General features: G+C 43.0%; 1 protein-coding gene across 1 annotated transcript; it reads right to left on the bottom strand.

Annotated features, from left to right (window-relative positions):
- Nucleotides 1-697: 697 nt before the first annotated feature.
- Nucleotides 698-12,143, bottom strand: LOC124643862. The gene is made up of 7 exons (XM_047182984.1): nucleotides 11,981-12,143; nucleotides 9,663-9,785; nucleotides 9,070-9,249; nucleotides 8,468-8,659; nucleotides 4,680-4,772; nucleotides 1,437-1,558; nucleotides 698-1,041 (listed from the first exon to the last, which is right to left on the bottom strand). The coding sequence occupies exons 1-7, from the start codon at nucleotides 12,057-12,059 to the stop codon at nucleotides 925-927; spliced, it is 906 nt and encodes a 301-aa protein (XP_047038940.1). The 5' UTR covers nucleotides 12,060-12,143; the 3' UTR covers nucleotides 698-924.
- Between the last annotated feature and the right edge of the window lie 3,710 nt (nucleotides 12,144-15,853).

The following is a 15,853-nucleotide window of genomic DNA, read 5'->3' as shown; positions in this document are numbered from 1 at the left end:
TTACTCTTTTTAAAAATATTATGGAATCACAGTTTGTATGTATTGATACATACAAAAACAGCATGCAAATGTCATGTAGAATCCAAATGGCAACCTTGACAGATGTTGCTTAACCCCACCCATCCAATTGCAACCTCGACAGGTGTTGCTTAACCCCACCCATCCAAACTCCAACCTCGGCAGATGTTGCTTAACCCCACCCATCCAATTGCAACCTCGAAAGGTGTTGCTTAACCCCACCCATCCAAACTCCAACCTCGGCAGATGTTGCTTAACCCCACCCATCCAAATCCGAACCTCGACAGATGTTGCTTAACCCCACCCATCCAAATTGTAACCTTGGCAGATGTTGCTTAACCCCACCCATCTAAACTCCAACCTCGGCAGATGTTGCTTAACCCCACCCATCTAAATTGCAACCTCAACAGATGTTGCTTAACCCCACCCATCCAAATGGCAGTTATGTTGTGTGAAAATCGTGAAATGATAGCAGACAGGAGAGTATGGAAGAAGAAAACATTGTACGCCGAACACAAATAAAATTGGGATAAGGGCAGGAGGATGATGAAGATGGTGGAAAAGCCCGTTCAATGCACCAGGTGCGTACATTTTCCTTAGTAAGTATTACTGGTATTACCGCATCCCCGGTGCACGAGTACTCAGAGGGCGGCAGGAAAATTTATAATAAAACCCATAATTGCATGTCTACAATTCTACACTTCTAAATATTGTATTTATTTTAAGACTTAGTTTGAGGCAGCGGTTTCACCCGTTTCTTGAGGAAACTACCTCCCGCGTCAGGATAACACAAAGTTTGTGCTATTTTTCGCAATTAGTTTTTAGAAGACTCCACAAAAGTTTCGTTTCAGTGTATTTTCCTGTGAATCCGACCACGGCGAGAATTATCTGGCGCAGACAGACATATTATTTGATTTCCTCGTAATGGCGCTCAATTTCCTCGTATTTATGTTGTTCTATTTCCCGTATCTCGGCGTCACATTCCTTGCGAAACAGCATGTTCACGTAGAATCTATTCTTTAACTAAAACAAAAGATAACTTACTTTTATTGATGTAAAACTTTCTATGTACATAATACTTATAGACTGAAAAATGCAATATCAATCATGGTGAATTGTGTCTGATAGTTTCATATCGTGTTTATTTTTGTTATTTTCACAACATTATTCTGCAGTGAAGTTTGCAATTAAAACATTGATATACAATAATAGTCATGTGTTCAAAATGTAATAGGTAAAGTGGTTTCTGAGAAACCCAAGTGCCGGATTAAGCAAGCTCGGCAAGAATACAACGGAGCCAAAAGCAAAAAGAAAGCGAGGACAGGGCCCCTCGTCGGTGCAGGGCTCGTAGCAATTGTTTGCAACTCTTGCTATATGGTTTATCCAGCACTGGGTTTCTTATAAAAGCAAAGACTTACGTAATTGATCCTCGGTTGGTATAACCCAGCGTCACAGATGCAGTTGCATCGTTTCCGAATTCCGACAACTAACATGATGAATCCCGCCGTGCATACTACTGATAATATGACTGTCGTTACATCTGAAAGTTTCATATCTGTCAAGTAAACTTATGTAAGTATAAATTAATTTTCTAATGGCGTCCAAGGCCGATATTCAGCCATGGCGGCTATTCTCAAATAAGAAGAACAGTCGGCAGGACAACGAGCATTTGCCCAGACTCAAGCGGGCCGGCTCAAGCAGCGCCGGTGGGCACTGGAGAGGGCCCGCGCTGGGCACTTAAACGGCCGGGCCGAGAGGCTCTCGTGGAAGCCGCTATTGTGCAGGCCTGGCTAGACCATCCAGACAGGCCTGCTAACATCGAAGAAGAAGCGGAGTGGTTACAGGAGAGTATGTCGCAGATTTGCGACAGTGCTATCCCCGAGTCCATCCGAAACCATCCAGGCGCCAGGTATACTGGTGGTCACAGGAGATTGCACAGCTGCGCATCACATGTGTGGAAGTGCGCCGCCAATATGTCAGGTACCGAAGAAGACGCCGTCGCCCCTTTACAGCGACGGCCGAAGAGGCGGAACTCTACGAGGCCTACAGGGAGGCAAAGAGCGCTCTCCAGCTGGCCATCGGGAAGGCCAAAGCAGAAGCTCAAAGGGAACTACTGGCGACACTAGACCGTGACCCTTGGGGTCGTAAGTTGCGCCAGTGGGCTCCCCCACTGTCCCAGACTCTGGAGCCACAACTTTTGGATGATGTGGTTGGCGCTCTATTCCCCCTGAGACCGGAGCATAACCCGTAACGACGTGCCCGAAGTGACCCAGGTAGAGTCGAGAGTGGCGGTCGCTCGTATCAAAAACACCGCCCCAGGGCCCGATGGCATTCCAGGCCGAGTATGGGCTCTGGCCATAAAGGCTCTCGGGCCCCGACTTGCAGGACTCTTGAGCGCATGTCTGCAGCAGGGTCAGTTTCCCCACCAGTGGAAGATCGGAAAGCTGGTCCTGCTCAAGAAGGAGGGACGCCCCGCAGACTCACCATCTGCCTACAGGCCCATTGTGTTGCTGAATGAGGTGGGAAAAATCTTTGAGCGAATCATCGCCGACCGCCTTATTCAGCACATGACCGGAGAGGGGCCGGATCTGGTGGATAACCAGTATGGTTTCCGTAAGGGGCGTTCAACAGTTGACGCGATCATGCGCGTGAGGGTCCTGGCGGAGGAAGCAGTCGCCCGGGGCGAGGTGGTCTTGGCGGTGTCGCTCGACATCGCCAACGCGTTCAACACCCTGCCCTGGAATACCATAAAGGAGGCGCTCCGTTATCATGGAGTGCCAGGGTACCTCCGTCGTATAATCGGGGCCTATTTGTCCGAAAGAGCTGTCGTGTACCCGGGTCGAGAAGGATGGGGTCGTCCACAGGCGGTGTTCCACAGGGGTCGGTTCTCGGCCCTCTCTTGTGGAACATTGGATACGATTGGGTCCTGCGCGGTGCGTTTCTCCACGGTGATATGCTACGCTGACGACACGCTAGTAACAGCACGTGGGAAGACGTACCGACAGGCGGCCATTCGGGCCACAGCCAGTGTCGCGCAGGTCGTGGGTAGGATCCGGCGTCTTGGCCTCGAGGTGGCCTTGCACAAGTCTGAAGCCCTCTGCTTCCATGGGCCGAGGGGCCTCCGGGGTCTAGCATCGTAGTAGGAGGGGTCACCATCGCTGTCGAATAGACGATGAAATACCTCGGTCTCGTTCTCGACAGTCGGTGGGACTTCGGGCCGCATTTCCAACGTCTCGCTCCCCGATTGTTGGCCGCAGCTTCTGCGCTCTCACGCCTGCTGCCCAACCTTAGGGGACCCAATACCTCCTGCCGGAGGCTCTATATGGGGGTCGTACGGGCGATGGCACTCTACGCCGCGCCAGTGTGGGCGAACACCCTGACGGCCCGCAATCTTGCAGTGCGGCGAAGACCTCAGCGAGCGATGGCCATCAGGGCCATAAGGGGATACCGTACAATCTCCTTTGAAGCGGCATGCCTCCTAGCCGGATCCCCACCATGGGACCTAGACGGGAAAGTCCTCGCGTCACTCTATACATGGCGCGAGGAAGCAGTGCAGCGGGGCGAGTGCCTCGTGCCTCGACAAGTTGAGGCGCGCAGGGCAGAGCTCCGCCAGGTGTTAATGGTGGAATGGGAGCAGCGACTTGCGCGACCCACGGCAGGGCACGCCGTTGTCGCGGCGGTCAGGCCCGTTATGAAGGAGTGGCTGGAGAGAAGCCACGGCGCCCTCAGCTTCCGCCTGACACAGGTTCTTACCGGACATGGGTGTTTCGGAAAGTTCCTGTGTCGTATAGGCCCACGCCCGAATGCCACCACTGTGGGATCTGCAGCGAGGACTCGGCGCTGCACACATTGGTGGAATGCCCAGCATGGGCAACGCAGCGCCGTGACCTAGCGGCAGCAGTAGATGCTGCGGGAAGTCTTTCGCTGCCGGCTGTCGTGTCCTGCATGGTCGGCAGCGAAGAAGGGTGGAACGCCGTCGCCTCCTTTTGTGAGGATGGTTTTAAAGGAGGCGGCGGAAAGGGAGAGAGAAACTGCTTCCTCTCTCCCCGCCCGCAGCAGACGTGGTGGGCGTCGCAGGGTGGCTGATCTCCAGCCACCATAGGGCGCGGCCTGCGGGCGACAGACTAGGGGCGTCTGTCGTTCTATCAGAAACAGGCCTCGAGAAGGTGGCGTTGTGTTGCGCGCACCTCTCTTAGTGGAGTTTGCTGTGGCCGCTGGGTGACGGCCACAGAGGTTGACGGGGCCCGCCTTTGAACTTCTGGCGGGCCAATACCTGTCGGGGGTGTGGCAGAATGCTTTGGCGATACCCGTGCCCTCGACAATAGGTAATAGAAGGCAACACTGGGTGGGTTTTTAGCCGGTAAGAGTCCGGCACACCCCCTCCACCGACCCCAGGCTGACCTGCTATTTACTTGGTAGAAGGCATATAAAAAATATGGAGATTTTAAGTTTTCTCAACACATTTTGCATATTATTATTATGTTAATGAATGAGTATTGTTTTAATCTATGCCAATATTATAAAAATGCAGAGTTTGTTTATAGGTATATACGCTTAAACTCGCTAAACTCTTGGTTCTTAACAGTATGTACTTTGCACTCCCGGATAAAAAATGACAAATAGGATATTTAAAATTGAGAGTTTTCAATTCAGTGACCTACCTTTACTGGAGCTTGATTCTTCTTGCAAGTCATTAGGTGCTAATGGTATAGCTAATGGTCTGATCTGTTTAGGATGTCTAAAGGTTTTCGTTTCTGCAACAAGAACAACATACATTTATTAAGATTACTGCTATTGAGATTCGATAGATATCCAATGGACACATTATAGTCCCCAGGCCGGCGAACAAATTTTTTTTTGATACATATACATTTAAGACTTTGTGAGTGTCTTCCTTACGATGAGTCCGACAAACTTTTCGAATGCGCAAATTTTGGTGCCGCTGCGTTTTTAAATGCTTGACTCCTGAAATTGTCGATATGACGTCACTATGGCTCTTCGTACATACACGTTTCATTTTTTGAGATTCGTTTAATAAAGTTAACTAGAGAATGGTGGTCAACTTGTCCGATAAAGATCGTGCTGCGTTTGGAGTGTCCACCATCCTGAAAATGTCGGTATGACGTCACTGTGTCTCCCCATACATACATGTCGGTCAAATTTCAGTCCAGTGCCATACGCGGTCGAGTACGGACGCGTTTGCGCTGCACTGTATGAATTTTAAATTCGCGAATTGCGCGGCTATAGCCGCTGCCCGGTTTTCGCTATGAGTGCACAAACGCTCATAGCCAACGAAGTGTTGGCATTTATTAAGCATGCCATCGACTACATGGACGAGGTTAGCATCTTGCAGATCTGCAAGACCTCGTTCAAGGAAGATGAAATTAGCAGTGCTAAATTGCTGCTTTTCACGACGCTTGGCAAAGTTAGCCAGATGCCGTCTCGTCGAAGGGATGGCACAGAGAAGAGTCTCCAAGACATCGTCACGCTGTTGAAGGAGACCGACCCGGACGACGTGCCCGATTTCGTGGCGAAGGACCTGCACAAGCTTCCTCCCGTCACGTTCGACCACGTAGATGTCACCAGGCTGCTGAAGGACATTACACTCCTGAAGCAAAGCCAGGCCGAGATGCAGCATCAGCTGGAGGTGTCCAACAACACCATCAGTGATCTACGGGCAGAATTAGTAGCATTGCGCAATGCAATTTCTGCAAGTAGGTCACCTACCGACGGCGACAGAAATGTGAACACGCGTCGCGGGGCGCAAAATGCCTAAAACTGCAGTTTCGAGTCGGCGGGCTCGAATGCGTCACCTACTGCCGAGAATGCATGCGTTGCAACGTGTGCCGCCGCCGTCCCTGCCTCGACATCGGTAGAGACGATGACTCGTGTAGGTTCGTCAACCCCCAAACGAGCCTACGCAGCAATTGTAGCCGCTAAGAAGCCTGTTGAGCCACAAAACTCGCAGGTTAAAATAGCGGAAACCACAAAAGGGGGTAAGAAGAGCCGATCGAAACCAAACCAGGTTTTGAGAAGGCAGGGTCCCAAGGTCGACAAGTGCGAAAAGGATGGTTTCGTTAAGGTCGAGAAGAGGAAGAAAAAGAAACCTCCTTGTCGGAACCAGTGCGGTACTGCGCTGGCGGGGCCCAATATGCTGCTGCGTCCAGCTATTCCGACGACGCAGCTGTACGTGTCCAGGCTGCACCATTCCACGAAGGTTGAGGAGGTCGTGGAATATCTGCGCGTGAAGACCAGCTGGACCTTGAGGGTCGTGAGGTTGGAACCGCGTCACAACACAAATTTTAACTCGTTCGTGGTGCGTGTTCCGACACAAGGTCTCGAGAAGGTCCTCAAGGAAGATATTTGGCCGAAGGGTGTTCTGTACCGCCGGTTTCGTGGCCGGCTACGTGACACCAGTCAGCGAAACACGACGCCGACACATCGTGTGCATTAGTTTTAAGAATATTTGTTATGTATTTATAGTATGTTTTAAGTTTTTATAGATATAGTATTGTATATATATATTGATATGGTGAATTTTTATGTATTAGTTTATAAGTATTGTAATGTACGATATATGTGTATTTGTATTTTTTATGGGCCCTAGTTGCCTGAAATAAAGGAATAAATAATAAAAAAAAAACAACAATGATAGATAATACTATTCTTATTGCAAATATCGACTTGTCCGACAAATGTAGTGAGGCAAATAGTCAGTTCGACAAGAAAATGAGAAAAAAATATTACAATTGGAAGAAGTTTATTCTTTTTGTCAATTTCTGACTTAAATATTCACGTGCATACTACTTACCAATTTTAATTACTATTTTAGAAAAAGTAGCCTGACTAAGACGTATTGTTGATAGTTTATATTATGTTAAGGAATAATATCCCACATCTATTAATGAACTATATATCAATCAAAAGGTCTTTTTAAGTGCAACATTTTGTCTCAACATACCACTTATCAATTCTTAGTATTTTAGAAGATATAGCCCAAATAAGGCGTATTATCGATAGGTTTTACTATGTTAGGGAATAATGTCCCACCTCTAGGTATGAACCATATGTCAATCGAAAGATCTTTTTAAGCGCTATATTCCGTCTTAACATACCACTTACCGATTCTTAGTATTTTGGAAGACATAACTAACCTAAGGCATATTATTGATACTTTACATTGTGTTAAGGAATAACATCTCACTTGAAGTTATGAGCCATATTTCAATCAAAAGATCTTTTTAAGCGCAAGGTTGTATTAGCATAACTCCGACAAATTATTAGTACTTTAAAAGCTAGAGCTTTTCTAATATTATATTATCGGTAGGTTCTGTCAAGCTAATCCATTACTTCTTTAGTAACAAATTATATATTATTTGAAAAACCTTTCCAAATGAAACATTTCGTGTTAAACATACTTCCGACAAATTGTTAGTAGTTTAGAAGCTAGAGTTTATTTAAAATTATAATTATTGATAGATGTTTTCAATCAAATAAATCCCATCTCTAGTAATGAGTTATACATCATTCCAAAGACTTTTTTAAATGCAACATTTCATATTAAAAAAACTTCGGCGAATTGTTAGTATTTCAGAAGCTAGAGCTTATATAAGATTATTTTATCGATAGGTGTTTTCAAGTTAATAAATCCCTCCTGTAGTAATGATACATATATCATTCGAAACGACTTTCTAAATACAACATTTACTATTAACATACTTCACACCAATTGTCAGTACTTTATACCAAATCTTAAAATATATCTATATTTTCCGGACGGTGGACACTCCATATGCAGCATGATCTTTGTCGGACAAGCTTACCACAATTTTCTAGTTAACTTTATTAAACAAATCTCAAAAAATGAAATAGGTATGTACGAAGAGTCGTAGTGACGTCATACCGACATTTTCAGGATGGTGGACACTCCAAACGCAGCACGATCTTTATCGGACAAGTTGACCACCATTTTCTAGTTAACTTTGTTAAACGAATCTCAAAAAATGAAACAGGTATGTACGAAGAGTCATAGTGACGTCATATCGACATTTTCAGGATGGTGGACACTCCAAACGCAGCACGATCTTTATCGGACAAGTTGACCACCATTCTCTAGTTAACTTTATTAAATGAATCTCAAAAGATGAAACGTGTATGTACGAAGAGCCATAGTGACGTCATATCGACAATTTCAGGAGTCAAGCATTAAAAAACGCAGCGGCACCAAAATTTGCGCATTCGAAAAGTTTGTCGGACTCATCGTAAGGAAGGCACTCACAAAGTCTTAAATGTATATGTATCAAAAAAAAATTTGTTCGCCGGCCTGGGGACTATTATTGAATAAACAGAATTGAGCCCCTGCTCTCTTTTCGGTCTTGTCGGAATTGCTCCAACTGAGGGACTTTACTTACCTAACTCTCAAGAGTAAAGGAATAGGGAGTGTGCATACCTCGTGCACCATAAGTACTACTAGTACTAGTATATGTTCTGCGCGTTTCACTCCTGGCATTGTTTGCAGGTCGTTGCCGTGGCCGGTAGCTGGTCTGCCTATGAACCGGCATTGTAATACTGCTGGGTTTGCCTGAGGGCTCGTCTGTCATATTCACTTCCACTTCACACGGTATGTCGCGAAGACAGACATCTGAAACAGACATCATTAGCATCATTTATGTTGATAACACGTCGAGTTTGGTTCCGTGGCGGACCATTTTGCAAGAATAGCTAGTCCTACATTACATACTTAGAGGTGTACAGTAATTGTTTTTTTATATAATAGTTTAGGGCGAAATTTCCTTCACATACGTATGCTGAGTCCGACACTGTCACAACCGCTTATAACGAGATTCCAGTAGAATTATTTACGCTGTTGAAAGTTTTTGCGTTACTTTGAAATAGCAAATAGACCAAAAGAATAATTAGTGTGCATCAAAGTGTCGCACTCGAGTATCGTCTCGAGACTCCCGATCCTGGTGTCGTCACGGTGTCCCCCGCGATGGCTAGAGCCTGAGGATCTGATGGAACTATGAAACTGTCACAAGTTGAACCCCTCACCTTTCCCTGAACTCTTCCGTTTAACGAACACTCCTTCAGCCAGTTTCTTCCGGATACAGGAGCCCTCTAAGCATATGTTCACGTAAATTAATGTTGTCGTTTTGGATAGTAACGGCATTTGTACCAAAAAATATATCTGTCGGTCGCTTGTGCGGTGAGCCGATATTTGCTTAGGAGTGTCTGAAAAAATATAATTTAAGTTTATTTTTGTGTTCAAAGTCAACAGTTCGGAGACCAATTCAAAATTTTAACTAGGAAAAAAAAGTGGCTAGACTATGGTAATAGTAAATAGACCATCTGCCAAGCTCTTACCCAACTACGTTGGCGTCGGCATCCAGTGTAACTTGATGCATCAGTGTTTTATTTATATGGAGCAATGGAACTCCTCAATCAGTTACCAGGGCAACCAAAAATATCCCTTAGTAAGACTGTCAGAATTTCTGACTACCCATAACGACTGCCAAAGATGTTCAAATGATAGGATCATGACATCTATTACTTCATGTCTAGACTGCTGCCTCTTCCAAGGTTCCCCACTTTTCACTGCTTCCCGTCCGTCTATTTAGAGGGCATAGTGAGATATTGAATATTACCTGTGTCTATGACGATGTCGGCTGTGACTCCTGGCTGCATGTTATTCAGCCAGACCTCCATGAGCAGCCGGTCGTTCCAGCTGTGGTAGAACCTGTACCCTTGGGTAGCCGCTTCAGGATCGTCTACAATATATGTTTATTAATTGCACGCACGGCACTTCTATTATATGATAATCTTTTTGCGGCGTCTAAACAGATTGTCGACCACAGCGGCTGTTCCCTCTAAGGACATCAGCTAGCGCAGGACATATTATAGTGCACGAGCTTTTGCCTGGACACAGGTGCACACTATTCCTTCACTCTCATAGCGCGATGGGACGACAATCCGACACCACCGGAGAGAGATCATAAACAGGACCAACTGCAACGTGCTCTCCGATGCACGGGTGTGTCAATCACCAACTTAAAAGCTCCGAGGTGCTTACTTTGCAGCCCCGGATCTTCAATTTTTTTTAGGCGGGGCAAAATCTGCAAAATGCCGCCCCGCCTACCTACTTATGTTTATTTTCACCTTTATCATCCATATAATTGTAGCTATCAATATGTAGGCAGGCAGGGCCGGCTCTAGCTCTTGTAGCGCCTGGTTGCTATCATCACCCAAGCGCCATCTATGTATTGTGAAGTACTTAGAGTAGTTACAAGGAATATAAATAAGAACGTTCGAATGAAGTGCACTATTTGGTAGGTAAAGGACTTCAAAAAATTTGTCCAATTCATTGTAGGCTCAAACTGTTGGCGGTCTAAGTTATAAAAGTCGAGACAGAACGATGTAATTGTTAAAAGCAGCGCGAGCGAAGCGAGCGCGCAAATTTTTTAATTTGGGACACAAAAAGTTAATTAGTTTTAAAAAGCGCTGTAACAAGCAGCAAGCAAACTTTTTTGTTTTTGAGGACTCCATAAATATATATTTTTTACTACATTTGATTTGACTTATAAAAGTTAAGGCAGTGTGGACTTGACTTATGAAGTCATTGAGGCAATGCATGTATAATATTGCGCGAGCGAAGCGAGCGCGAAATTTTTTTAGCCCGCGACACAAAAGCACCTGATAAAGGACATTGTAAAGCAACAAGTAGCCGCGAGCGTAGTTAAAAGTAAAAAATAATCAAAATGATCAATCAAACAAAGCGAAGGCGACTTTTTTAGAAACTTTGCTTGTCAGTATCGAAATGTAATTTCATCGAAATTTCCTGGTGGTGGGGCGTCCCGTGGCGCCCCTGAGACCGAGCAAGGCGCCCGGGTCATGCGCACACCCTGCACCATCGGTTAAGATTAAGGCGGCCAACCGTCCCGCATTCTGCGGGACCGTCCCGTAATGCTTGACGAAATCCCGTTTTGAAATTATTAGTAAAATAGTCCCGCAAAACGTTGTATGCGTCCCGCATGTCCCGCATCCCTATTTTTCTACCACGCTTCTACACAACACCCACCTGCGCGCACGCTCAACAGTGCAGGAACACAGATTACCTATAATATAATCTCGTTCTCTTTATTTCTACTGAACTCGTGAGGCCTAATGATTTTGAAAATAAGACATTAGTGCACGCTGTGACACGATATTGATAGGTTAAATTATAGCTTTTTGCTTACGGTTTTTATTTTATCAGTTCCGTCCGATCATTTTTTAATTCCCCCCCCCCTTTTTTTCACGAAAGGTTAAGTCCCGCATTCAGTTTTCGGAAAGTTGGCCGCCTTAGTTAAGATGGCGCTGTAGGTACCTAACCATTACAGTAATCTGTGATGTAGGATTTAAAATAAAAATAAATATATGCGATAAGCGTTCCTGACTCATAGATGATCGCAAATAATTTTTAATCAGTTTTAGTTTGCTAAAACTTCGCCTCGTGAATAATAAATGTTCGTGCAGTGGTGCAGGGTATCGGTCAAGTTGATATGGCCATGAAATTGCTGTACTTGTGCTATTATTTATTCCGTGGTCAAAGTTAAATAAATGATGAGTTATCCATCTATCTACTACTCTGAACCTACAACACGTTATCCATTGGTCTGTGAAGTGTGAATTTGGCAGCCGCCTGATTTTGCCGCCCCCTGAATTTGCCGCCCGGGGCACAGGCCCCGGCTTGCCCCCCCCCCCCCCTAGATCCGGGGCTGTTACTTTGTGATAGTTTCTATAACCCACAAAGACAGTCGGTCCGACCCGGGAATCGAACCCGAGACCACGTGCACGGCAGTCGCTTTATGGGACTATTAGATCTTATGACTTAAATATTTTTCCATAGATAGTTTGTAGTATGGAAACCATATTTATTTCCTACGATTGTGTATATTTTAAATTAAACAACAAAGGGTGTACTTACTGTTATAAATATAATCTCCGAATGAAACCGTTACATTGATAGCCTGACACACAAATAGAAAACAAAAATACACTTTCATCTTTACGCACTTCACTAAAATTATTTTTGTGAAACGTGTTAATTTTCACGAGGTCCTACATGTATTATGATCAAAATAATAAATATTATACATATTGGTTTAAATGTAAACTGAACACTTATAGTCAGGTAACTGTAAATGTATAAATAATAATCCTGACCTGTGTTTTCCCTGTGACAAAAATGAGCCTCTCTATGAACCTGGTTTTACAACAAATGCTGTGCTATATGTTGCGATAGGATTCATTCATTGAGTACCATGGTCAATAACAATATTTCCTCAGATATCTGGCCTCTTTTTTATGGGATTCCGCTGTGGGTGCAGCGTGAGGGAGTGTCAGACTCTTACTGACTAAAACCCATCTTGTTCCTTATTGAGCCCTTTATGTAGGTACCAGCGATAACTCACGCTGTCTGGCCTGGCATGCATCTGATGCAACGTGTTGGCATCTTCAAAGACAAGATAGTGTAGTAGGGAGTAATGTATCTACCTGCCAAGGTGGAGGTCACAGGTTTTGTTCCCACATAAGTAACACATTGCTTATGAGTCAACGAACATGGCTGTGCCACGTTTGATGTGTCTTATTAGTTGGTCTTTCTCACCTGCTTCCGGTGATACTGAAAGCTAATCTCAACGCACGGAAAAAGCTAGGCAGATGATGAGGATGATAGATGGTGCTAATATTACGGCTAGTGATTACGTTATCTCTGACAGTAGGGTTGTTAGGTGATTAAAACCTGCAAATCACTCTGTAAGAATGCTGTCTTTACTTTATAGCTTACCTTATTATATCCCCCACTGGATTAAAGCTTTATTTCGATTACTTAATATTCCTAAACGTCGCACGTCATGAGGTAACATTTTGTGTCAAAGTATCCTTATTCCCTGTATATAGGTGTACCTAATTAATCATAATAATTAATTGTAATTTAATTGTTTTGGCATTCTGACTCCAATGTGGTCAATTTTATGACCTGATTTGTTCCATGACCTTCCATAATATTTCAGGTCGTAAAAGGCCCTATATCCTATATCTGTAACTAGGTATTTGTTATCATTATCCCCCTGCCTTTATCCTAATTTATATATGGGGCCTGATGTTATGTCGCGGCTCTGGAACATAAAAGGCCTTCGACGGAACACGACGGTGTTTAGTCAGTAAGAGTCTGACACTCCCTCACCGCTGCTAACCTACAGCGGGGTCATTTGATGATTTTTGACGTCGTTAAAAAAAAGAGTCTAATGTTGTCAAAAGGCCCATTTGTAACCATTGCATTAGGTAATGGTAGCAGTTTCTATTTTTATATATCATAACTAAAATAGGGAAGATTTTATGTAGTCAGGTAAATAGGGAAGACGTATTTTCAATGTTACAATATATTGCCCTGCTTGTATGTAAATTGGAGGCCATAGGTATACGAGGAATACCACTTGATCTTTTCCAGGATTATCTAACAAATAGGTCACACTGTTAAAATTGGGAATATTCTTAGCTCTAAATTAAATGTTAATTTTGGTGTCCCCCAGGGCTCAGTGCTTGGACCTACATTGTTTCTAATCTACGTAAATAATCTTTGTAATATTGAAATAGCTGACGCGAAGGTGACTACTTTCGCTGATGATACAGTAATCCTATTCCAACATGCAACATGGTCCGATGTAAAGTCTTCAGCTGAGCAAGGACTTCGAAGGATAATTAAATGGCTTGATTACAACCTACTTACATTGAACGTTTTAAAAACAAAATACATAACTTTTATATAGTATTAAAAATAATTCTCAACCCTCTGCCGATTTCCAAATAAAAGCTCATTGTTCTAATTGTGACAATACTAATAATTGTGATTGTTTGTTTTTATCTCCAACTAGTAGTATTAAATATCTTGGCATTGAAATCGATAAAAATTTAAATTGGAAACAACATCTTAGCAATTTAAAAAGTCGAGTACGCAAACTAATACCAATTTTCAAAAAAATCAGAAATTTACACGATAAGTCCATTAGTAAAATTGTTTATTTTACACTGTGTCGGTCAATAGTTTCTTATGGTATCGCTGCTTGGGGTGGCGCTAGGAAAAGTACCATTATAAAAATAGAAAGGGCGCACCGATGTATTTTGAAAGTAATTAATTTTAAGGGATTCCGTTACCCGACGACTACACTGTACAAAGAATTTGGCGTCCTAAACATTCGACAACTGTTCATACAGAATATAGTTCTAAGACAACACAACCGTGAAAGACCAACTAATAAATCTACCAGAAGATCACATGAAGTATACGCTGTCCCAGCTCGTAAAACTATATTTGGACAAAGTTTCTCTCTTTTCCTGGCTCCGCTATTGTACAATCGTATAAGTAAAATAAAACCCTTAAAAAATATGACAAGTTATATCTGTAAGAGGGCCCTGGATGAGTTCCTGTGTAAATTGGATTATGAACGGACTGAACAATTCATTAAAATATGTAAATAAAATATATATTATGATATTTAATTTATAACCATATATGTCAGAAAAATAAAAGTATCACGTACACACACAGAAAAAGTAAAAAATAAAATATATATACATATTTGTTTAAGATATATATATATTATCAATATACATATTATTATTTTTTAATATTACTAAATTCCATTTCTTATTATTACTAAATAAAAAATAAAAAAAAATGTATAAAAAAAAAAGGAAATCGCAACATGTTTGTCTAGTTATTTTGCTTGTACTACTTGTTTACGCTAAACTCATTAACGCGTTATCGGCATCCACTACATTGAAAAGAGTGTCTTATGTTCATAACGTTACGATTGCAAATTCATATTATAACGAGAATCTTACCTTGCCGTAACACAGTTTTTAACTAGCACGGGAGGTAAAGAACTTTTCTTGTATACCGTCAATGGACATTATTTTATTATCTAATTGAATTGCATAGTTCTGGTGGCATTTATGTTACGAGTAAGTAATATGTAACAAAATATTTTTTAGGTAGTTTAAGAATGTACCTCTTACCGTTTCAATGTACCTACCTAATAATTAAACACCGTTTTAATTAAGAACTTAGAGAATAAGAAATATTGTACTGGTATACTGTATTTAAAAAGGAAATAAATTCTATTCTATTCTATATTCTATTCTATATTGTTTGTTTTCCTTTACAAGTTAGGGCCCGTTCAGACAGACCGGCTCGGAGAGAAGAGCAAATTCTTAACACGTCGAAAATCGAGCACTTAGTATTTGTAGTAAGGTTTATTTTTGCTTGTGCACTGCTTTTGACATTAAGAGCGCTCGGTGTGAAATAATAAGAGGAGCCGATCGTATACTTTTTCTCGGTCACGCAGACGTTTGGCTCCGATTGCATCTCGAGAAGAAAAATGCACACCGATGCTCTCCGAGCTGGTCTATCTGAACGGACCCTTGTCCCTTAGTATCCTAACTCAATACACGTAAGTGTGAGTATATTGAACTGAAGGCGAGCTGAAATCACGGAAAAAGATGGACAACAAGAAGACAGCTATGGTTTTTCGAAATCTTTTTGGTAGTCTGAATACTTATTTCTCGTATTTCCTTTTTTACTGTTGTACTTTGTTGATTTATAATGATGATTCGTACGTTAATGAAAGTAAAAATATTGTAATATTATAATCGTTGTCGTGGCTACAGAGCATCATCTCCCGAGCCTTTTCCCAACTATGTTGAGGTCGGCTTCCAGTCTAACCGGATGCAGCTGAGTACCAGTGTGCCACAAGGAGCGACTGCCTATCTGACCTCCTCAACCTAGTTACCCGGGCAA

Source organism: Helicoverpa zea, chromosome 28, assembly GCF_022581195.2.
Source record: "Helicoverpa zea isolate HzStark_Cry1AcR chromosome 28, ilHelZeax1.1, whole genome shotgun sequence".
Lineage (NCBI taxonomy): Eukaryota > Metazoa > Arthropoda > Insecta > Lepidoptera > Noctuidae > Helicoverpa > Helicoverpa zea.
The sequence above is the reverse complement of the archived record's forward strand: the minus strand, read 5'-3'. Positions and strand labels throughout refer to the sequence as shown.